The sequence below is a fragment of the Acomys russatus genome, chromosome 6, assembly GCF_903995435.1.
Source record: "Acomys russatus chromosome 6, mAcoRus1.1, whole genome shotgun sequence".
Lineage (NCBI taxonomy): Eukaryota > Metazoa > Chordata > Mammalia > Rodentia > Muridae > Acomys > Acomys russatus.
Genome location: NC_067142.1, coordinates 52,334,199 through 52,359,588, shown reverse-complemented (window position 1 = coordinate 52,359,588; position 25,390 = coordinate 52,334,199). Strand labels below are relative to the sequence as shown.

Below are 25,390 nucleotides of genomic sequence, written 5' to 3'. Positions count from 1 at the left end.
TGTATTTCCAGAGATCTTTCTCACTCTTATGTGGATGAAAGATTTGAAGAAAAAAGCATAGGTGCCAAAAGAAAAAGCAGTTTAAGCCAAGCCTCAAATAAACAGCAGTAATAAACATAGAAAACAAAAATAGAAGATATATTTTAGGAATTTCTAAGAAGTAGTATTGTCTAAAGTGTTAGATGGGAAACAGGAAATTGAGGGCTCCTAAATTTCTCTTAGTCAATTGGACCAGGCTTTCATTACCCTAAAAGCAAAGAAGTTTTTGTAGGAAACTTAGGATTTTGGCCTGAGATGTTGTGATTCATACAAGCGGAGTTGTATAAGTATCAAAGAGAGAAATACTGAAATTACTACACACACACAGATACAAATGGTAGATAAAGCTGGAAAAGTATTCATTTAGAGAAAAAAGGAAAGCAAGTGTAAATAAAACTAATAGCAACATTTAAGTTATTATAAGCAAAAAGTGGAAGGCAAACAATATGACCAGCAACTGAGGAAGGGAAGGTGGTGAAAAAGGAATGGTGGAGCATGCGCCTCGTGTGAGCAAGACTGTGGCTCCATCCTCTTCACTTCAGAACAAAAGAGTATGAGAACAAGGGGGGGGAGAGTGTGTGCATGTGTGATATTAATGGCTGAGACATATAAAACAGGGAAAGGAAAGTAAGACATGCCTTTTATCCTCAGATAGCAGGAGGAAAGGATGTTGAATGGTTATAAATCTAGATGAATTTGTAGTTAACAAGGCCAGGTAAGACACTCAATGCTTGATGACCTCTGTTTTTCTCATTGAGTTAATCCATAGAGAATGACAAGAGCCAGAGGCAGGCAGCTGTGTGAGACACCTTCTATAGGGAAGAAGGCGTACTTGTCCAAGGATGTCTATTACTGTTGTCAGTCATGCTAGTATCCACATTATATTTCACTTATTACTTTTTCCACTTCAGATCTGAGACAGCAAAAACTTGGAAATCTGTAACAGAGTCAGAGCGTTCCAGAGGATCCTTGGCATCCATTGCTGAACATGTTGGTATGTACCTGAAAGTACGAAGTTGTGTAGATACAGTTTATGCTCACAGAATTCTACCTCTACAAAAGTGAATTTCTGAGACTGCAGAGATGGCTCAGCAGATGGCTCATGTAATGTTTTTCCAAGTTAGGTTCCTAGCACTTATTCTAAGACTAGTTACAACTGCCTGTTAAATCCAGCTCCAGAGGATCCAACTCCTTCGTCTGGACTCTACAGGCACCCACACATATGTAGCAGGCCGACTGACTGACTGTCTGGACTCTACAGACACACACAACTTTTTTTATTTTTTCCCGAGACAGGGTTTCTCTGTGTATGTAGCCTTGGCTGTCCTGGACTCACTTTGTAGACCAGGCTGGCCTCGAACTCACAGCAATCCGCCTGCCTCTGCCTCCCAAGTGCTATAATTAAAATCATGCACCATTACACCTGGCACAACGTTTTTAATTTAGAAAAATCAATTTCCTCAATTATTTAGCATTTTAAGTGATTTGCATTACATCTTGCACTACTTTTTCCTCTGACAGCATCTGGAGTGTTGATTTCTCTGATCTGAAACTCTTGGGCTCAAGTCCTTAGACTCCCAAATGCAGGGACTACTGGGGACTTTTGCTCCAGGACTCAGTTCCTTTTAAATCAGTTTTTATTGGTCCATATTTCTGACAAAAAGTGAGGTGTAAAAAATCAAACAGCAGGAGTTGTGGAGCACGCCTTTAATCCCAGCACTGGGAAGGCAGAGGCAAGTGGATCTCTGTGAGTTCGAGGCCAGCCTGGTCTACAAAGCAAGTCCAGGACAGCCAAGACTACACAGAGAAACCCTGTCTCAAAAAAACAAAACAAACAAACAAACAAACTCATATGATAACCAGAACAAGTCATATTTATTGACCAGAATTGTTCTTAACTGAAAGTTGGCTTTTATTTAAAATTTTAGCCTCAGAACTGAAAGATTGTGATTAAATAATTTTATGTGTTTTTTTTTTTTTTAAAGATTCTTCATTATCATGTTCTGAGAGAGCCATATCAGAAAGGTCACTATCTGCATATGCAAAGAGAGTGGTTGAGTTGGACAACAGGATAGAAGAACACTTGCAGACCTCATCTCCAGTTCTGTCATCGAGAAAAACGCAGACAGAATCAGTAGACTCTCTTGAAAGTGCACCTTCACTATCTCCTCTCAAGGAGTTAAATGCGGCTAGTAGGATCTATGATGTGTCAGAGGCTAAGGCTGAAGAATCTAGTCAAAAATCAGAAATACAAGAAATAGAATACACAAAACTGGAGAAGAGTGAGGTGGAAGATGCCTGTTCTGAGCGCTCGGGGGGATCTGAAGTCTTACTAAAACTAGATCTGGCCTCTGAAATCCTTTCAAATAAAGAGCTTCCTTCAGACTCTGCAAATGCTCAGAAAGACTTAGTTAAACCAACCACTGAAATTTCTCATGAAAAAGAGGAAACATTGAAAGAGAATCAGTCCAATCAAAGTACAGATCACAGTCAAGACATCCAGTCAGTAAGAGAGATCCATGAACAAAAATGCAGAGAGAAAGGGGACTCAGCCTTGTCAGGACACCTTTCTGTTTCTAAAGAATCATCCTATTCTGAAGATTTTGAAGTGTCTTCTTTCAAGAAAGGGATTTCTGCTGATGAGATTAGTAAAGATGACTCTGAGGTGTTATCATTGTCACTCAGGAAAGACGCACAGTCTCACAGAGAGAAGTCACAACCAACAAGGAGCGCTAGAAGTAGAGCCACCGGGTTTGGAAGTGATGATGAAATCAGTGAGTGCCTAAGTGAGAAAAGCCTTTCCGTTCATAGCAATGTCCATTCTGAAAGGCTGCTAGAACTCAAGTCCCCTACTGAGCTGATGAAAAGTAAGGAGCGCAGTGATGTGGGACACGAGCAGGGTGTGGCCGAGTCCCTTTCCCTGCCTGCAGTTTCTGCTGCGGATGAGCTACTGGACTTCCACATTGGGGACCGGGTGTTGATTGGCAATGTTCAGCCAGGCACTCTTAGATTCAAAGGTGAGACTAACTTTGCTAAAGGATTTTGGGCTGGAGTAGAACTGGATAAACCTGAAGGAAATAACAATGGAACATATGATGGTATTGTATATTTTGTGTGCAAAGACAAGCATGGTATTTTCGCTCCTCCTCAAAAAATATCTCACATTCTAGAAAACTTTAATGACTATATAGACATAAGTGAAGTTGAAGAATCTTACTCAGATGGACAATATCAATACTATAATCAAGAGCAGAAAGATATAAAATGTCTAAACGACAGAGAAAACGATATAGCTGAATATTTTTGTGAGAAATTGCTTCCTAGTATGCATAATATAGAAGCCTCAGTGGATAAAGATAGAAGCCTTAACATAGTAACAGACAATAAACTGGACGTGTCTGGGGACCCAGAAGCCCATGTTCACCAACAGTCTTCAGCAGATCCTCTGATTCCCTGTAAGGAGAAAAAAGCCCTTGTTTCTGATGCCACAGAAAATGTTCCTGACACTTTTTCTGAAGAATCAAAGCAACAGCAACTTGCAGAGAAGGAAGAGAACTTTTATTCCCAAGTTTCAGAAAAGCCTTCTACTCCACTTCTGGATCTCTTAACAAGAGAAAAAAATCAACTAGAAGCTCAGCTGACGTCATCAATAAGTGAAGAAAAAAAGTCAAAGCAACAACTTGAATCAGTCAGCTTGCTAACAGACAACTTACTAAAAGTGTTTGTGAAAGACACAGTTAGTCAACTACAACAAATCAAAAAGACTAGGAATGAGAAAATCCAGCTTAGCAATCAGGAGTTTCTTGACCAAACGAAAGTACCACCCCAAGACCCACCCCAAAATACCGAGGAACAGTCACCCAGCATTTCAAGTTGCTTTCTAAGGTCTGAATTGGAAGATGAAAAAGAAGAGATTTCCTCTCCAGATATGTGTCCCAGACCTGTGAGTATTTTATCTAGAGAAGAGTCTGATGTCCTTTCCTTTGTAGTGTACACTAATTCTGTGGTTCAAGGTGGACATCTCCGAAGCCTGCTGTTTATTAGATATGATCACTATATTTTCAAAGCACTTGCAGGTATTTTTCTGTCTGAGGTATAATTGCCCTCTGTTATGTCATGAGTAGTCACTATAGGGTTGTCATGAACACTGTCAGGTTGTGGGAACTGAAACATCTTTTAAACTACTATATTGATAGCCCCTGTATACAATCCACACAGTAGATCTCCTTCCACGATCTTGGGAACTTTCCAGTGGCTCTCACCCCCAGTCTCTTTCACCTGTCTATTCAGTTATGGTGCCCTACAGAGATTTCCAGGTGTGTTGATTCTGATCAAGCTGAAATATATCCTCTGTGACATAAACTCAGACCATCAGCTTGTTTAGGTTGCCTGTGGATAACTAAGGAAAGTAATGACTTTGATTAACTTGAGTCAGATACTCACCAGAGGTAAGCATTTTCATTTCCCACTTCAGAATCCTAGTGACAGTAGTTCAGAAGTAGAATGATTAATGATATGTAAAAGGAAGAAACAAACTAATGAATAAACATTTTATTAAAACACATAAGTAATAGGTGTGCTTTGTCTTTTAAGTAAGGTGAAGTCACTATTTGAATGTTTATTTCTATAGGAGAGCCCAGTGTTTGGTGCCAGTGGGCAGGAAGAGCTAGCTAAGAGACTTGCTGAACTTGAGATCAGCCGTGAGTTCCTGAGCACATTAGATGACCAAGACTGGTTTGATGAAGATTTTGGTTTGAGCTCTTCTCACAAGATCCAAAAGAGTAAGGCAGAAGAAACAATTGTACCTCTAATGGCAGAACCTAAGCGAGCAACTCAGAAGCCATGTGAAACATTATTGGCAGTTCCCCATACGGCAGAAGAAGTAGAAAGCCTTGTCCATAATGCAGCAGAGGAGCTTTGGAAATGGAAAGAATTAGGCCAAGACCTTCAAAGCCTCAGTATTCCTACAAAATTTTTTGGCTGTGCCAGTAAGGGTGTGGACATAGAAAGCACTAGTAAAAGAGTCTACAAACAGGTAACGTAAAAATACCATTGTTCTTAAGAGTCTTGCCCACTTTCTGAAATTTGGATTCTTAGCCATTTTCTTACTATTGTCTTTTCTTTCTTTCGCTTTTTTTCCTCTCTCTGTTAAGGCGGTTTTTGATTTAACAAAAGAGATTTTTGAGGAAATATTTGCCGAGGATCCCAACTTGAATCAGCCTGTCTGGATGAAACCATGTAGAATCAACTCTAGTTATTTCCGACGTGTGAAAAATCCAAATAACCTTGATGAAATCAAGGTAAGCTGAAAACTGTCAATTATTTCCTTTTGTTTTTTTCCTATTTATTTATATAGGTCAATTAATGACATAGAAGTGAACACCTGTTGGTATATACCGTAAGTATTTGTTAACAGAGTCAACAGTAATAAGAGGGTTAGGGCAAAAGGAATTTATAGTCACAGGACAGTCAGGTCGCATGCACTTAATGCAGTCTATTCTGCATATTCACGTGTGTCCTTTCTTTAGCAAGTTGTTGTTCTGTTTTGTTTGAGATAGGGCCCATGTGACTTTAAACACTCAATCCTTTGGTTTTGAGACTCCCAAGCGGTGCGATGACAGCCTTGAGTTACCAGGCATGGCTACAGAAGTTTCCTTTTCAGAGCAGTGCTTCTCAGAGTTAATGTACATAGAAATCAATGGGAGTACTTTAAAAAAGCTATTAAGGATGGGTGATTAGATACTGTTAATAGTTAAGTTGCCATGCTACAGATGCGCATGGTATCACATGCCTGTAATCCCAGCATGTAGGAGGCTGAGGCAGGAGGATTACAATGAGTTTGAGGCTGGGCTGGGCCACAGAGTAATCAAAAACCAAAATAAAGCAACAGAACCAGTCAGGTGTGGTGGTGCACGCCTTTAACCCCAGCATGTAGGAGGTAGAGGTAGGTGGATCTCTGTGAGTTCAAGGCTAGCCTGGCCTACAAAGAGAGTTTCAGTACAGCCAGACTATTACACACAGAGAAACCCTGTCTCAAAAAACCAAAACAAAACAAAACAAAACAAAAATCAAAAACACAAAACAAAAAAAAAAAAAAAAAAAAAAAACCCAGAACTTTGACATGCCTCTCCTACTGGTGGTGTTAGTATTTTTAAATGATTTGAACCTTGGTGTTTGAGAAAGAGGCTTGTGCTTTTCTCATACGGTACTTAGTGGCATTTGCCAGTTCGGAGATGTAGTTTATACTTTCTCACCAGTTTTGGTGCTTTAAAGTTAGCTAATGAGGCGCTGGAGAGGTGAGTCAGCAGTTAAGCACGTGCACTACTGTTGTAGAGATCCACGTTGGGTAGCTCACAACTAACTGTAATTCCAGCTCCTCCTCTGGCCTCCTACCTGAAGTGAATATCCTTATATTTCATACTGCATATAAATAAATATATATATAAATATATATTCATATATATAAATAAGTGTTTACCATTAACTAATAGTGGGCTTTTAAAAAGTCAACTCTGAAGTGATTTTCTTTGAAGTTTTATTATTGGTTTTACTTTTATATGTTCTATAAAAACAAAATTGTTAAGTAAATAAAATCTGAGTGTTTGATATACTTTTCCCTCCACATTATAAATGGAACTAAGTGGTCTACTACCAAAAATACTGTATGAGCATAAGTCTGTCTCTGGAGTTGTTACGCGCAATGATGCTGAGGATGTCTTCTGTGCTTGTATGTTATTTACGCTTCTCGTTTCAACAGCACTTCATAACAGCTGAAGCACTCAAGCTGTTCAGTCTTAAGAAGGAGCCAGACCACAAAACAGACTGGCAAAAAATGATGAAATTTGGAAGAAAGAAGAGAGACCGAGTAGATCACATCCTGGTCAGTGCTTATAACAAAACCTTTTATTTTGATCGTGTCATTTTAACTCAAAATGTAGATAGAGTCCAAAAGGAAAAATACATGTGATTAATCTAACTTGATGAAAAAGACTTTAAGGAGGGAAAACAACAAGATTAGATTCATAACTTTAAAGAATCTTGGAGGAATTCTTGAAATGAGTACGGAGATGCAGCGAAAGGTAGCTGCAGCAAGAAGTCTTAAATAAGCATCTTAAGCATCTGTGAAAGAACCCGGGAGACAGCAATGGGGTGTATACCACTTCAGAGCATAAATGTTTACTTCTAGTTAGACTTCAACATCAAACATAATGAAGACATTGTCTTAATAGTGAAAGGAGAGCTGGGCCATGATGGCACACGCTTTTAATCCCAGCACTTGGGAGACAGAGGCAGGTGGGTCTCTGTGAGTTCAAGGCCAGCCTGGTCTACAGAGTGAGTTCCAGGATGGCCAAGGCTACACTAAGAAACCCTATCTTGAAAAACCAAAATAAATAAATAAATAAATAAATAAATAAATAAATAAAGTGAAAGGAGAGAGGGCTATGATTTGGAGCCATCTTCAGGCCCAAACTGATGACACAAACCATAGATAAGCTATCTAAGATGTGGATAATCAACAGACTGATCTGAAACTCTTGGGAAACTATTCTGACAGCAGAGGCTTACAGCCAGAGCCACACAAGACCATTTAAACAGAGGCATTTCTCAATCTGTTAGCAGAAAAGTCTCAAACATCAAGCAAATAAGATGCTTTATTTGAAATTTAATATTATTGTAGCCGGAGTAAGGATTATGCTATGTCTATGTTATAAGAACTGAAGAGATGTTCAGAGTTGTACATGCCTTAATCCCAGCATTCCCAGGCTGAAAGATAAAGATTGGATGTTCAAGACTAGCCTGGGCTATGTAGCAAGAACTTCTCTCAAAGAAAACAGAGTATTCTATTTACTCTTTACATACTACATTATATTTTAGAGACAGGGTCTCACTGTGTAGCTTTGGTTGGCCTGAAACTCTCTGTGTAGAACAGGCTGGGCATAAACTCATAGAGGTCCACTGCCTTTGCCTCTGCTTCCTGTATACTTGCCTTTAAAGGTGTCTACCATACATCTGTCAGAAAAAAAATTAAGATATAAACAAAAATAAGAAAACATGTATTATATGGATGTTCTCTTTGCTGGTCATATTTTTACATGTGTATAGCTTTTAACAAATGTTCTTCTTAATGTATGATGAAATGACAGTATTAATACCTTGAACTAATTAGTAACAAAAATGCTAAGTAGAAGTATCTCTCTTACTATTGGCGCAATCTAGGATTTACAGAAATGAGTGGTTTTGCATTTTATAGGTAGATGTAAACAGCAAATCATTTCGTACAGAAGAAGAAAGGCTCAAATAAGAATTTTTGAAAGTTTACATTTGTATTATACTCAGGCTTATTTTAGAAAGTTCTGATTAACCCAAAAAAATATTACCACCTAAATAATTCAGTATTTCAATATATGTAGATTTTACGTTTTTGTAGAAAGAATTTCTTAATTGGAGACTATAGTTCCTCTTTGGAATGATTGCTTTATTTAATAAAATGTAGACATTTTTCTTTGCCCCAGATGTCTTTATTTTGTATACATACATATATATATGGAGGGGGATTGAGGCAGGGTTTCCCTGTATAGCCTGGACTTACTTTGTAGACCAGGCTGGCCTCAAACTCACAGATATCCTTCTGCTTCTGCCTCCCAAGTGCTGTGATTAAAGGTGTGCACCACCACGCTGAGCATATAAATACATATTTTTAACAGTCTTATTTCTTTTTTGTGCACTGAGCTCAGGTGTCCTCCAATTAGTTCTCACTAGGTGTACTTCTCTGGGTAAGGCAGGCTGCTGTTGGAGTTGAGCCCAGGTGTCTTTGGCTCTCCTTTTTTTCTGAGCATTTTCCCTCACCCATTTCAGAAAGCTGTCTCTTAAGAGTGCTTAGTGTGCTCAATATGCCTTAATTCTCTTGGCAAGAATCTTGACCTTGATTTGCTTGTCTCCAGCCAGCATGCTGGGTGAGCCTGTAGACTTTCAGTTCTGCCATAGTGACATTCCTGGCGCATCCTTTCCGAACAGTGCCCATTTTCTTGGTAACTGTATCACTCTTCTTGTAAACTTGTATGAATATGTCCAAAGGAATGACTGAAGGCCTAAAGCAGGTGGCCTCCTATTTCCCTTCCTGGTTGTCATTCCGGGGAATACTGGAGGATGGCTGCCTCAGCCAAAAGCTATTTGTGGGGGGGGGGCGGTTGTTTTTTGTTGATTTTGTTGTTTTGAGACAGGGTTTCATTGTGTAGCCTTGGCTATCTTGGACACACGTGGTGGACCAGGCCGACCTCGAACGCTCAGCAATTCATCTGCCTCTGCCTCCCAAGTGCTGGGATTACAGGCATGTGCCACCATGCCTCGCCAAAATCTATTTTATATTACTTTTTACATGGAAGTATAGTAATCATTCATGTGGATATATTGTAATTTGTTTAACCAGTCCTCTACTGTAGTGAACATTTTATGATATTTCAAGCTAAGCCCAGTGTCTCTCTCTGCCTGTTGCCTGTGGCTTGGGATGTAAGAGCTCTCAGCTATGTTCCCAGTGTATGCCGGCCTGTTGCTGTAAAGCCTTTGTGTCTGTAAGCAACCCCTCAATTAAATGCTTTCTTTTATAAGAATTGCTTGGCTAATGTATCTTTCCATAGCAGTGGAACAGTGACTAAGATAAACTTTTATCATCTCACTCTTATACTAAAAAAAAAAAAAAAAGTTAAAGAACTCTTGGACTCTTATCAAAAATAATTATCATAAAAATAGTTGTATAGGTGAGATCACTCAGCTAGGTAGCCAGGCTCCGCTGTCTCTCTTTGGGGAGAAGGTGGGGTCAGAGAAAGAGTGGGATCTATGTGTCACAAGTTTCTAATGGCCAAGCAAGGTAGGAACTGAGAGAGGGCCACTGACTTTTAGCAGGAGATAAATCTTGACCTCAAAATAGCTTCGTTGGCGTAGATTGATAAACTTGATTGGAAAAGTGATGAGAGAGTTATGGAAATACAACAGTAGACACTCGAAAGGAATTATGCTGCAAATAGAAAAGTAAAGGGGGGTAATAAATAAGAACAATTGCATTAACTTGAGAGAAACTCATTGTTCCAGTGCTAGCAGGCAAGAGTCAGTAGGGAGAGTGTGACGGCTTTAGGGAGAGAAGAGTACAGTACCTCAGATGGCATACAGAATCCACACAGTACAGGGATTGGCCTCGAAGTGAATTTTTTAGTGGCTGATCTATGTGGAATGGATCATCAAAACAGTTAACATATCTGTTGCCTTGGGTAGCTATTTTATGGTAGACACTTAATTTTTTCTTCCATGTTTGAACCATAAAGCACATTTTTTTTCCTCTAGTCATCTTCGTGTACAGTAGGTCTCAAACCTCACGTCTCCTGTTGGACATGTACCCTTTGATACCCCAGGAGAGGCAATCTGTAATTCTCAGAGTTGCCCCGGGGAGGAATATGGAGAAAAGAAGTGTAGAAAGCCATGCTGTTTGAGTTAAGCCTCCATGGAGGTCAGCCCCAGGACTCAGAGAGGCAGGCAGACCCAGCCAAGCTTCATGGTGGCTGGGAGGGACTGAGCTGGGGGTAGAAATTACAGGAAGGAAAAGAGCATGATCTTAGGGTGACCTACCTTCCTTGAGATGGTCCCTTAGCCAAGTCCTTGACTGGTCCATCAGAGTGGACTTAGGGGAGGAAATTCGAGGTAGATTTCATTCTTTGCTGTAACATCCACAACTCAAAAGGGATAACCCTAAAATCACTTAGGAGATGAGCTGAAACTAGAGGAGACATATATTCTATCATGGAAGCCTAGAGATCCATTCCAAGGGCTGTTCACCAGAAGGGTTAAAAGCCTGAACTAGAGCTGTAGTTCCCAGCTCATGTGTAGCTTATATACAAAGCACGCAGATCTGGAGGGTTATATGTATAAGACTCTGTGGACTAGAGGGAAACAACAGAGGCAGACCTGTAGTTGGCATTGCAGCACCGAGGTGGGCTTTGATCTTTCCGAGAGTCAGACAAAAAGGAAGTGTGTTGCTTCTAATACAGAAGTGATCCCTGACCTGTGGTGCTAGGGATTGAACCTGGGCATGCCAGGGATGTGCTGTCCTACTGGGCTTCGCTCGGCCCCACACAGTCTGCTGCCCTGTGAGGAAAAAAGCAGTAGTTGGCAACTAGGCCTGAAGAACAGTGCTTCTCGCAGCATTAAAACCTTCCATTTCGTTTAAGGGAGAATCCACACTATGCTTAAGAGATGACAAGTACTGCCATAAAAATAATTTCATAGAATACAGTTCCCCAAAATTTTGTTTTGACAAAGAAATATTTATCTGATTTCACATTTATAGACTGAGACCTTGTTTACAAAAAGGAAGTGTGCAGCTTAAACTGATAATATGAAGTCTCTTACCAGCTTTCCCTGAGCATGGTGTTCCCCAGCACCACATAGTGTTAGGCTGGCCTTCATACCAGTTCCTTGGTAGGTTAAATCCATTTCTTACATATGAAATGTGATTCTGTGGCCTAGTAAACATAGGAGAGTGAGTTAGACTAGTTTAGGGTGGACTTTTCTTTAGTGTGCTCTGTTCAGTATAGTTGCTGAGAGGGAGTTCCCTTAAATGTATTTGCTTATAGAGTGCTCTTCAGTGGAGCCATCTATTCCACAGAGCACAGTCTGGGGACCAGAGGACTGAGTGGATGGTTCTAAGGCCTGCAAACCTTCCTCCAAAGAGAAAGAGGAAGAGGAAAGGCACTACTTTTTGATGTGCCAAGCCCAGCACGGACATGTGAAGATGGAACTTGCTGCTCTCCCGTCTCTCCATCTCTAGATGCTGTGGCCTCCACAAGTCACGTCACTGCTTCATAAGGGAGCTGGGGTACTAACTAGTTCCCCACTTCACCTGCTCTGCCTCTCCCAAGAGGACACAAAATTCAGAACAAACCAGGAACTTCCACTGGCTTTCTTGTTATCAGGCTTCTGGTTAGCCACCCTGCAACTACAGCTGATTCTGATGAGTCTGGAACTAGGTCAGGGCTCTTCCACCTGGTCTACACCCACTTATTTAAAATTATAAGCAAAGAAAGTTAAAATGGCAAGCAGGCAATAAACTTGGAGGTGTTCTTTCTAATTTGATTAATTTTCATTTACTAAGAATCCCAAAAATTCTAAAATGCAAAACAGAGCAAGTGATTATAACAATAATGTAAAAAGAAATGTCAGCAGTGTTACATTTGTTTAAAAAATACAAGGCAGCCTATATAGTCTTTGCTAACCTTGAACTTGCAACTCTTCTGTCTCAGCCTCCCAAGTGCTAGAGTCACAGGTATGCACCACTATGCAGGCTTTTATTTATTTAGAATATTAGAATCATATCTAACATTTGTTGGGTGAGTAGAGTTTTTCATTGCAATGCATGCATCTAAACTTGTTGGTTCTCTTTCCCGTCAGCTCCTGTACACATTTACTCAGGTTAACATAGACAATGGATTTGTAATCAATCCTTAGTATCTACAACATGCTGGGATAACCATGAAATGTAGTTCCATGGCTATTTTTAGTTTAGACACCAATTTTAAAGCTGTATTGACATTATTTCTCTGGGAAATATTGTGGATGAGAGGTATAAGTTCCTAGCTGTTGTGTGACAGATTTGCTAACTTACTGTGTTCTAATGTCCAGGTCCAGGAGCTCCATGAGGAGGAGGCACAGTGGGTTAACTATGATGAGGATGAGTTGTGTGTGAAGATGCAGCTGGCTGATGGGATCTTTGAGACCTTGATCAAAGATACTATTGATGTTCTCAATCAGATCAGTGAAAAACAGGGGAGAATGCTACTTGTGTGACATCTTGCAAATAAATCGAACACTGAGTGCTAACATGAGTCCTGGGCCTTTCTGCCTTCTGATGTACACCCCATCTCCACCATAGCAAGAGTGCTTCAGGACCTTGAACCTGTTCTTGTGGACTGCTGGTTTGGAGTTCATGGGACAATGTGGTATATCTGGTATTACAGCCTTTGCCTTTACAGACTGTCCACTGGATTACATGGTTCTTTCCCGTGGGCAGGGTTCTACTCTGATGTTGAGCCTTGGTATCACCGTACACCTCATTAGCAACCATGCCTACTAGGTCTCAGATGAGGGCTGAGAACACCAGACTGACCCCGAGCTTAGACAAGGCTTGAGTCTCATCAGGAAAGAGAGTTATATAGATTTATGTTTTAACTTTCAAAATGTAATCCTGGTCTATACAATGAAAGTCATAAATGGATATCCTAGTCTCTGAACAGTATTAACCCCATAACCACTTCTAAAATAGGCAAATTCAAGATTGTCTGCCTATTTCACATCCTGGCGTTCATTTCTTCTTGAAGATCAGTTTCTTCCATTCTTGAAGGTGAGCAGTACCATGGATGTCAGGAATAAGTGGGACCTTTGCTTTTGGGGCACCACCTAAGAAACTATAACCCATTGCATTGTGTTTAATTTTCCTGTCTGGGCAAAAAACAAGAGCCCACTGATGACAACGAGGCTCCTCCAGGACTGCCGCAGGCTGGCTCCTCTGCTCTTGTCCCACCCTGCTCTTTTCCCATTTGTCCTAACCTCTACCAGCTGCTCTCAGAATCGTAGATACTCAGGACCATCTCAGGCACCCAGGCATGGCAAAAGTGGAAATAATTCATTTTGGCCTTCAAACTTTGAATTCTCATCTCTCCCTAAGAAGTCAGATGCTGTTACTTGAATGATGTAGGAAATGGGTGAGTGCACCAAAGACCAGAAGATGTTGTCTATAGTCTGTGTGCTTGTTTTGCTCTGTGGAACATTTTTAATTTATTTTAAGATAAATTATTAAGTTGAAGATGTGTGTCCCTATTGAGAAATGATTTTCACGATAGTAAACCTCCATCTTGAAGTGTCTACAGTTTAGTCTTCGCACAGGAAAGCTGCAGTGTTACTAGCTCTGTACACATTGAAGAAGTCAGTTCAGTTCATCAAAAGACAACAGGCATTTACAGCATCACCCGAGACAGAAGGAGTGGGAGATGACTTGAAAGACTGTAAAGTTTAATCCTGCCTTTCTTGCAGCATTGCGTCTTACAACTATTACCTGTATCTGAGAAAAATCTCCAGACTCCAGCTGCTACGTTAGAGCATGTGGTGCTCTCCTGGGCCCTTAGCACCTGCCTTCTACACTGGTTTCTCTTCATCAGTCCTGTCCTTCGTAATCCCGGAGAATGTGGCTGAGCTTAGGCGTGACTGTAAATGCCTTAATCTTACAGTCCCTACCAGGGCAGCATGGTGAGACATCCACCGGGTTCACACTTACAGACACCCTGCACATTACAGCTTCAAACACGTTAGAAAACCCAAAGACAGCGTAACCCTTAAGTGTGCACATTTGTTCTTTTCTGCATTTTTCTTCCAAACTTGCCTTTGTGTCTCAAATGTTTCACTATGCACACTTCATTCCTTTTCAGTTTCATCCTGTCGTTACATGAGATTTGCTGGACTCTTCATTGGGATATTTGCATTTTGCACAGTGACTGGTGTGCTGGCTCTTGACAGTAGGAAAGCACTGAAATGTTACAGTTGGTTTCTAAATGCTCAGGTGGGTGTCTCATCAGCAGCTCTTTGTGCTTTTGCTGTTGAGCTGTTGTCTTTAGCCATAATGAGCAAGTTGACTAAGAGAAGCAAATGTTTCTTGGGGTTATTAACCAGTAGTGTGGAAATAGTTTTCATGCAGCCAATGGACGCTAAGATATTTCTCTTCAGTTTATGTTCTTTGGAAGACAGGAAACTTCTTGTGTACATCCCTTGACTGTTTGTAGGATCACATTGTCATTATGATACTGAACTTTATAGCTGCTACAAGTTTTTTACAAATGAATATCAAATTATAATAGGAATATATGTTGTTTTCCATATCTTCATTATTTGGACCTAAAGTTAATTTTTAATAAGAAAGTACATCTTTACTCTTTACATTATAATGCCAGAAAAGGAAAAACATACTGGTGTAAGTCCATGGATTCAACAATCTGGACACTGAGATCCCAACCACCTCCAGCTGTCTTCACTATCCAGGACTCCTGCCTTCCAGACATGAGGCAGGCATAGGCAAGTTTCATTCTTTGCTAGCAATCATTTCTACAGTTTGGTAGCAAAAGAATCTATAGAGTTACGGGTTTCTTCCTGTTTTAATTGTTTGGATCTAACTGAGATGGGTTTATTGTTATGGTCAGGAATGATGACTGTGGATGCCCAGCCACTCGTTCCATACTGGGATCTCTTTAGTGAAGCCCTGCCTCATAACCAAGAACCTAAATGTTCCTTCTTTCCAATCTTTGCTCCCTCTTCCACCCCCTGTCCTTTCCCGTCTTTCTGCATAATTCCTCTAAAAGATCTTTGCATCAGCAGTAATACCGTGTAGAATAGCACCGTCAGAACCTAGTAGTAAACCACCATGTAGGCGTCAGATTTACTTCTGAGTCCAAACAATTTGTGCTCTCCAGGGCAGTTAACTCTGGGTCAAACACGTACAGGGTATCGATTCCCTCTTCAGGTCTAAACAGGAAATTTTACTCTAGGGAAAAGTGGGAAGAGCTCAAAAGTAGTTAATAAGGGAGGTGACTTCCTTCTGTGACTACAGGTCTCTTAGAAATTATCTTTCAAAAGAGATTGCATTGCTCATAAGAGTGTTGTGGCCTATTGATAAAAACAATTTTGTTCACTTTCTTGTCTTGAAAAAAAGTGGCCTTAGCTTTTTGCAATACTTGAATAAAGTGTGTACTTGCAAAAGAATTTCTGTAGCACAGCATTAGAGACTCATAACTTTTCTGCAAGAAATTCAAACTTACATCTTCCTTTTACTACCTTAAGAATACTAGTGAATAAAACATTAATTCAAAAAAGCAAGTGATAGAAACTACAATGATGTTTAATGCAAATTGTAGGAATTTACATGTTTACAAATCATCTTAAACTGGTTGTGCAGCAATTCGATAAAAATCTTTGTATTATAAAAATGTGAAGAAAATGTAAACTGATGTAAAGGAGGTACTGTCATTTTAATTAACCTATGTTTAAAAGCTTTTCCTTCTGGACTTTGCAAGGCCTTCTTGGCTACACATTGCAAAGCATTCTTTAGGGGGCTCAGCCTCCCTGTGTGTACTGTATTGTGCAGACATGAAAAATAAACCCGTTTACTGTGTGTGTGTAAATAGCCTGGTCATCAGGCCGTTTTCAGCCAATAGTCACACTCGTGCAGCTCTCACAGAAGACTAAGGGTGTGGTTTGTAAGTATGCTCTGTAAAATAACTGGGATGAAGTCCCATGTATACCTGTGTAAATAAATTTGTTAACTAAAATGTACTTTAAGATAAAATCTGTAAATAAATTGATTTATAAATTAATTTCATGTCAGGTGTTAATTTGTCCACTCATGAGCCAAGTTTAGAAAAATTCTCATGAAATTGAATTGTTTCTGGCTTCTTGTTTCAGGCACTTGTTATTAAAGTAAAGAGGGCTGTGTGTAAGAGCTATTGACCCTACACACGGTCAGCAGCACAGGAAGCTAAGCACCCTGTTCTCTGAGGGCCTGTTCATTCCTCAGATAGTCAGTATCACCTGTGTCTTAGCACTGTGTTTAGTGTTGGAGAGACAGCAGAGGAGAGACATGGTCCCTGGCTTTGTGGAGCTTAAAATCTAATGAAAGAACATGACCAAAAAACACTTTTTGAAGATCAATGCATGTCAAACTCTCAAAGCCTGCAAAAGATCCTCCGGGAAGAATATGTTAAAATGGTAGGGTTGAGCCTGGTGTGGTGGCATACACCTTTAATCCCAGCACCAGGGAGCCAGAGGCAGGTGGATCACTGCAAGCTTTAGGCTAGCCTGGTCTACAGAGCAAGTCCAGGACAGCCAGGGCTACACAGAGAAATCCTGTCTTGAAAAACCAAAAAAAAAAAAAAAAAAAAAAAAAAGGTAGGGTTAAACCAGGAGACAACTTTTTTTGTTTTGGTTTGGTTTTTCAAGAAAGGGTTTCTCTCTGTAACCTTGGCTGTCCTGTACTTGCCTTGTAGACCAAGCTGGCCTTGAACTCACAGTGATCTACCTGCCTCTGCCTCCCGGACTGCTGGGATTACAGGTATGTGCCACCAGGCTCAACTATCCTAATACATCTTAATTAGATTTTGTTTTTTGACATAGGATCTCACTATGTAGTCCAAGCCGGCCTCAGACTTTAAACATGGTCAACCTTCTTACTCCAACTTCCTCTTTAGATAGAATTCAAACATGCCTTCATATCTGTCTTATGTTTCTCTTGAACATTGATGTGTGTCCTCCAATTCATGGTAAATGCCATTTCTTCCAGATGACTTGAGTCTTAACTCAACCATGAAAAATAACAGATAAAGTTGCACAGAATTAAGTGGGTCACAAAAATGCCTGGGTATGGTTGGTGTAATTTATTTCTGGAAATAAGAGCTGGTGGGTAATGGAGCCAGATACACAAAAGAATCGAAAAGTTTAAACAACGGAAGTATGTGGCACTCAGAATGAGTCTCCTCTGTCCAACAGGCAGAAGTGCCCACTGCCTTTACCTATGGTCGACTTCCTCCTACTGTACCGTTAGCCCCTTGCCTCTTTAAGGAATCCTCGGAAAACCATGGGCCCCAAATGGCAGCAGACTCTTAAGATACCACTGCAGTCACTAAAAATAATAACAAAATCCGCATATCTGCTATGTGCCAGATAATGTGGCTGGTGCTGAGGACATGCCTGTTGGAAAGAAAGACTGAACTGCTATAACATTGATTCAAAACATGAGGAGGATGGCAATTAACATAGCCAAGAATGGTGAAGAGTCAATGGAAAGAACTCGAGAAGAGATCAGAAGTCAGGTGCTAGTTACTCAGAAAAGTGGGCAAGGTATAGAGATTGCATCTTTTCACAGGTGGCTGGGTTGTGTGGCCAAGATCAACAGGCAGGTCAGTGCCTGCCAGTGTATGACTAAGGTCACCCAAAATAAACAGGACACGCCAGACTTGAGTGACAACTGCTTTCTTACAGCCAGAGGAGAGGTTGAGCTCTAGATCCAACCTGCAATTCCTCAGCTGCCCCCACCCCATGACCAGCAGATCTACAATGCAGCCAGATGCGATGAGGTCAACTGCCAACACCCTACTCAGGCTGTCCAGGGAAGACTCTCTCTTCATCCCTCCCCATCACAGCGGAAGACCAAGATCTCAGGGCACACTGAGAGCCAGACAACAGAGTCTTAACAGAAGGGCACCACTGAGGTGAAAGCAAGGAGTTATCCCCAAGCACAGGCTGTAGAAGGAAGTATTCAGGTCCAAGGCCTGTGACTGAAAGAGACAGCACAGCCAGCGAGCGGGACAATAGCTCCAAATGTGGAGGACACCTTGGTCTGATAGAGCCTGCTTGGCCTTCTCTATGAGTGGTGGAACTTGGAGACAGGGCCTCCCTCTCAGTCTGAGATAGCCTATCAGGAAAACCAGATCGAGGAGATGAGACCCTCCCTGGAGGGTGACCTTCACTCAACTAGGCATGTGTCTGGAATAAGCCAGTTTGCTGCTTGCTTGCTTACAAACAGGGTTTCTCTGTGTAGCCCCGGCTATCCTGAGACTCAAACAGAGACCCATCTGCCTCTGCGTCCTGAGTGCTGGGATTAAAAGAATGAGTCTATTTTAACGGAGTTTTGTTTTTAAGTTTTTGAGAGACTGACCTGAGCAGATATCTTTTCCAGCTCTGTTCTTCCCTCCTCAAATTATGTGAACTCATGTCAGCATAACTCCAATTCTACCCTGTTCTGCCAACGGACAGCGGAGGATGATTCGGCTGTCCCTCACCACCTTGACTAGTTAGTTTAGTGAGTCCTGTTTGTCTTAGGAGATTCCGAGCCATTGTGTAGAGACAGCCCTTACAGTGGGAGTGTAGGATGAAAGGGACTTTTGGAGTGACAAATCCTTCCTTCAGCTGTGCCAATTCCTATCAGGGTGTTGTCACAACAGGTGAAATGCCCCTCCCATCCCCCACATGAGCTTCCTTAGAGACCACTGCCCCTGGTGCTTGACCCAAACTTAATCATTCCAATCAGGAAATTTAATTTCCTCCTCCAACAAAGGAGGAAAGTCCCATCTTGACTGAACTTGGCATATCCTACAATGTCACCCGTTGCACTGTGGTGTTAAGGATCCTCAGTGTGACAAGAGTCTTTTTTGTTGTTGTTTTGTTGTGTTTGTTTTTTGAGACAGGGTTTCTCTGTGTAGCTTTGGTTGGTCTGGAACAATCTGCAGAAGATCCATTTTATATGATAAGATCCCATGACTGTGCTATTGTTAGACTGTGATTATGGTGTCTTGCTTAGACTGGAATCTTTTGATATCTAAGCATATGACCAAAGGTGTTTTTGAAGCGATGATGGCATCTCTCTGTCTGCATAATATAGATTGGTGGGCTTACATTTGCAGTATGTATCCACTGAGGTGAGGGTTCTCACTCTGTAGTCTGTGACCAGTAGTCCCATATGAATGTCAATGGAAGCATTTTCTCATGAACAAGTGGCCATGACCCACTTGATATAGCCTACTTTGCCATGTTGTATGATGTCCAGAGCATGCTGGTAATGTCACACAATTGTGTTGTATCTAGGACTTTACTACATTATTTTGGAGGGGAATTAGTTTTCATAATTTAGTCCATTTTATATGAAAGGTGGCCTTTTTTGTTCTGTGGTAGCTACATGCAGTCACAGCAATTGCTGAGTACAAGTTAGAGTAGCTTTTCAGTTGTATTTCTTTTCATTCACTAAGTTGTGGGGGGAGTTTGTTTTTGTTTTTCTTTTTAACCCACTTGAAGGTTTTGTTTTAAGATTTATTTTTATTTGTGTGGTGGGGTTGGGTAGGGAGGTGCATGTATGCAAGTCCCTTGGAGGCCAGAAGATGGCGTCAGATATCCTAAAGCTGTAGTTACTGGTAGTTCTGAGCCATGGCTGCTGCCGCCACCATCACCCACACACACTTGGATGCTGGGAACCAACTTGAGTCCTCTGGAAGAGCAGCAAGCAATCGTAACTGTGGATCCATCTCTCTTACCCCTTCAGTTCCACTTTTTTAAAATGTGAGGTTTTTAAAAAATTGTGTGAGTATGTGATGTAGGGCAGAGATACACATGCCATGGTGTGCATTTGTGGAATCAGTTCTACTTTCCAGCTTAACATGAGTTCCATGAATGGAACTTGGTCCTCCAGACTTGCACAGTAAACACCTTCCTCTATGGCGTCTCAATGCCCTGCCTCTTTTCTAATGGATCTTCATTATGCGCATTAATAAGAGTGACTAGTGGTGCCTGTCAAGGAAGAGACCAATGCATGATTGAGGGTCATCCAAGACAGACAACATGTGGAGGCGGCGCAGAGAGGGAGGAAGATGGGGTTCTTAAAGTGGCACAGCATTTGGTTAAAGCCAGAGAAGAGACTGTGCACTAGAGAGAGCCCTTTGCAGTGTCTTGGTCCTCTATGGCTGCAGTGCCCCACTCAGGGTGCAGTGGATGATTTTCTCCTAGGCCCTACCCCAGCAGAAAGCAGAAAGCATGCTTGGAGCCACTGACATGAGTGCAAGCAGAACTTGCCATTCCGCTGATCTGCCCTCATAAGATCACCACAGCACCTGCTGTAGGACCTTTAAAAAGGAAGTTTATCAGGCCCATTCTCTTGTTCCCATGCATGGGCAGGAAGCTGAACACAATTGCCTTCCCCACAGGGAAGAAAGTAGAGGAGCTGAAAAGCTGAGGGAAGTTTGGAAGAAGTTCAGAGCTTCTTAAACTTTTCCTACTTGCAACACTTTTTTGCTTTTTTTTTAAATGAAACAAGTAAAAAACTCAAATAACAACTTTTAATTAATTATTTTGTATGTATGTATATTTTGGCTGCACATATTTCTGCACACCACATGCATGCCTGGTGCAAGAGGCACCAGATCCCCAGGAACTGGAGTTAGCAAAGGGTTGTGAGCTTCCATATGGGTGCTCTTCCTCTGGAAGAGCAGCCAGTGTTCTTAACCACTGAGCCATCTGCCCAGCCTCTCAAATATCAATGTCTTTAAATAAGTAGCATTCTAATACAATCCAAAGAAGCACTAACTTGATACTTATACACTGAGGTGTGGTAGTTGGGAAATACTAGAAGTCTTTTCTTCCATACTGTGTCTATCATTAAGGTAGACACATGGGACACTGGGAATCTCCCTGTGAACCTGGATGAGTAACTAGATGTCCAGGGGTGCAGATCCATGGATTGGACCCTAGAAAGAGTAGGGAAACTGCTTCTATAAGAGCAGAAGTTTTCTAAATATATAACACTTCATAACAGACGATAGTCTTAAATCTGAGTGGGCATGCTTCAAGCAGTATTCATCGGCACTGTGTGGTGTGACAGCATGTGCAATGCAAAGTGGGCCTTTCATGTGTTTAGAACCCAAAGGGAAGTGGCACAATGCAACACGAGCAAGCACTGCCAGAAACATCAGATTCATTTTGCATTTAATTTTGAACTAATATTTTGGTTATTGTATGTTCAGAAACCTTTTCCTGTTGTCAAAGTTTTTGTAACCTCTATGTTCAGTTACATGACTCACAGCTTAGAAACATGAGGTCTAGTAGATCCAGGCCACTAACTACTAGGAAGAGATCATTGATTTCCTTAAGAAACTGAAGCAGAGAGCATCAGATTATTAGCACTCCCAGAACCAGAGAGCATGTAAATGAGACAATCAACTTAAAGCAAGGATAGAGCTAAGGTCTGAGTGTTGAACAGAGACACCCAACCAAGTTTATCACAATTCTGTGCCAGGAAGAGGATGAGTAGAGCAAAATGGCCTCAGAAGAAAGTCCTGACTTGAGGAAGTCTACAAAGAAAGCAGCCATTACCAGACCCTTTTCCAGTGAAAAGGTGTCACTTTTAAAAACTCAAACAAGCTGGGAGTGGTGGTGCATGCCTTTAATCCCAGCATGCAGGAGACAGAGGCAGGTGCATCTCTGTGAGTTTGAGGCCAGCCTAGTCTACAAAGTGAGTCTAGGACAGGCAGGACTACACAAAGAACCCTGTCTCAAAAAAACAAAACAACAACAAAAAACACAACAACAACAAAAGCAAGCAAACAAACAAAAAACCAAAAACAAAAAACTACCTCAAATTGGACTAAAGAGATGGCCTGGGTTAAGAGCACTGTCTGCTCTTCCAGAGGTCCTGAGTTCATTTCCTGGCAACCACATGGTGGCTCACAACCATCTATAATGTGATCTGATGCCCTCTTCTGGCCTGCAGGTGTACATGCAGATAGAGCTCTCATATATATATATATAAAATAAATCTTAAAAAACAAAACAAAAACACTCAAATAAGTTGAGGGTAGCCTGGTCTACAGGGTGAGTTTCAGGACAGCCAAGGCTACACAGAGAAACCCTGTCTTGAAAACAAAAAACAACAACAAAAAGTAACAACAAGAAAACCAAACTCATATATAGGTTGTAGGAAAAGTGGCTCAGTGGGTTAAGTGCTTGCTGTGTAAGCATGAGGACCTGAGTTCAGATCCTCAGTACCATGTAAAAGCCAGGCATGGTGTGGGCACCTGTAACCTTGGCACTGAGAATGGGATAGAGAAGATAGATAGATCCCAGTGACTCGCAGGCCAGTCAGTCTAGCACAAATTTTGAGCTCCATGTTCAGCAAAAGACTGTCTCAAAAACTCATGTGGAGCCTACCACATGACCTCCTGGGTACCACATTCAATCTCTCTATCCAGCACAGTCCTGCACATCTTGTACTAGGTAGGGCTCAGCCTGGTCAATCTAACACACACACACACACACACACACACACACACACACACACACTACAAACCCTCCTCTATTGCTAGATCTAGCCCTGATCCCACATCCAGTGCTCCAGCTTAGTCTGGTTGGCTCTGCCCATGCCACCACAACTCCCAGGCTTTGAACTAGACCCACATCTGGCCCAACCCCCTGTCTTCTCCAGACTTCATCCCACCCAGGTCATAATGACTTCAAGTCCAGCCCACCTCACACGTTCTGTACTGTGTTCCAGGTTACCATATCCATCCATATCAGACACAGAAATAACAGAAACACATGCCTAGGTCTCATAGTAAAATACAAATACTAGGAAAGTTCAAGACAGTGTCCCACCCCACACCCCAATCTCCCAGTCCTACAGAAATGTTTCTTAATGAGATAAACCTCAAGATACAGAATTTAAAACATCAATCATAAACTTCATCAAAGAATTTGAGGAGCTCAAAGAAGACATGAAGAAATAACTAAAGGGAGTCTCTCAAAGAGAATGTATTTAAAGAGTTATTAAACACCTGAGTGATTGCCAAGAAAACAAAAATTTAAGGCTGAATAAAAAGGCAAAGACAATACAGGCTTTGAAAACCAAACTTAACAAATAGAGAGAAACACTAAAGAGAACTCAAGCTGTAATGAATATGGAACTGAAAAACTCAATAACCTAACTAGAAAATTCAAGGGAAGCCTCACAAGTAGAATGGACCAAATAGAAGATAAAATATCAGGACTCAAAGAGTAATTAGACCACACAAGCAAGCAATATTTAAAAATATTAAAACACAGGAAAGGAATATATAAAAACTGTGGAATACCATATAAAGACTAAGTTCAAATTACAGGCATAGATGAGAGAAAGCCCAGGTCAATGGCATGGTCTAGATCTTCAATGAAAGATTATAGGAGAAATTTTCCCCAAACTAAGGAAAGACACACTCATACAAACACAAGAAATATAGAAGACAAAATAGATAAGATCAGAAATGAAACTCCCACAACCTACCATGACTAAAGTACTAAATATACAGAAAAATAAAGAGTATTCAAAGTTGAAAGAGAAAAAATGTAAGAGAAAAACCATTGGAATGACAGATGATTTCCTCAGTGAAAACTCTGAGAGCCCAAAAGCCTGGACCAATGTCCTCCGAGTTCTAAAAGATCACAAATGCCAACCTATATGACTGTACCAAGAAAAACTGTCAACTTTGTTTGAAGTAGAGAGAAAAACATTCCATAATATGAATAAGCTTAAAGGATTCATTTCCAGCAGACCAACACTAAAAGAAACAATATTTCAAACTGAAAGAAATAAGCATAGTCAAGAGACTGCATAGAAAGAAAACAAACGAAGCTATAATTACTAAAACATAAGGTATGACCAAGAACACAAACAGGAAAAAAATTAACTGCAATCAACACACACCTTTCAATAATAACTTTAAATATTAATGGCCTCAATTCTCCAATCAAAAGACACAGGCTAGCTGTTGCCTATAGGAAATTTGTCTTACCTTTTAAAGATAAGCACGGCCTTAAAGTAAAAGGTTGGGCAAAGGTATCCCAACCAAATGGTACCAGGAAGCAAGCAGGCACTGCTATTCTAATATCTGAAAAAATAGACTTCAAACTAAAACTAATCGGAAGAGATAAAGGACACTTCCTTCTAATCAAGGGAACAATGAACCAAGAAGACATTACAATGTTTAACATATATGCCCAAACTGTGATGCTCCCAGTTTCATAAAAAGCATACTACTGAAATTAAAGGTACAAATTAGATTAACATTAACCCATTATTAGTAGATAATTTCAATACTCTGCTTTCTCCGTTAGACAGGACATCTAAAATAAAATTAAACAAAAATATCAAATTAAATGACAACATACATCAAATCTACTTAACAGATATCTACAGAATATCCACCCAAATTCCAAAATATATACATTCTACTCAGTAACTTACGGAAACTTCTCTAAAATAGATCACATCTTGGGACACAAAAACAAATTTTTAAAAATTCAGGAAAAATTAAGTAACTCCATGTATTCTATCTGACCATAAATATCCTAATCAACTTAAAATACACACACACACACACAAATAAAAAAAACTCTGGTAAAAACAAACTCATGGAGATAAACCAACTCATTACTAAATAATGAATAGGACAAAGTGGAAACCAATAAATTAAAAAAATCTTGTAGCCGGGCGTGGTGGCGCACGCCTTTAATCCCAGCACTCGGGAGGCAGAGTGCTGTGAGTTCAAGGCCAGCCTGGTCTACAAAGCGAGTCCAGGACAGCCAAGGCTACACAGAGAAACTCTTGTCTCGAAAAAAAAAAATCTTGTAACTAAATGAAAATGAAATCACACACACACACACACACACACACACACACACACACACACACACACACAAAAGAAAGAAAGAGAAAGAAAGAAAGAAAATGAAAACACAACAAAACCTATGAGACACA

The 25,390-nt window shown here is 40.7% G+C and overlaps 1 protein-coding gene across 1 annotated transcript in view; it reads left to right on the top strand.

The window, feature by feature from the left end:
• The window catches only part of Cep350 (centrosomal protein 350), a 133,160-nt gene extending 119,768 nt beyond the window's left edge, over positions 1 to 13,392 (top strand). The window contains exons 33-38 of the mRNA XM_051147620.1: positions 951 to 1,033; positions 2,025 to 3,982; positions 4,670 to 5,074; positions 5,193 to 5,339; positions 6,797 to 6,919; positions 12,706 to 13,392. Of these exons, the coding sequence (XP_051003577.1) occupies positions 951 to 1,033; positions 2,025 to 3,982; positions 4,670 to 5,074; positions 5,193 to 5,339; positions 6,797 to 6,919; positions 12,706 to 12,870 (2,881 nt within the window). The 3' untranslated portion in view covers positions 12,871 to 13,392. The remainder of the gene's footprint in view (positions 1 to 950; positions 1,034 to 2,024; positions 3,983 to 4,669; positions 5,075 to 5,192; positions 5,340 to 6,796; positions 6,920 to 12,705) is intronic.
• Positions 13,393 to 25,390: the final 11,998 nt, after the last annotated feature.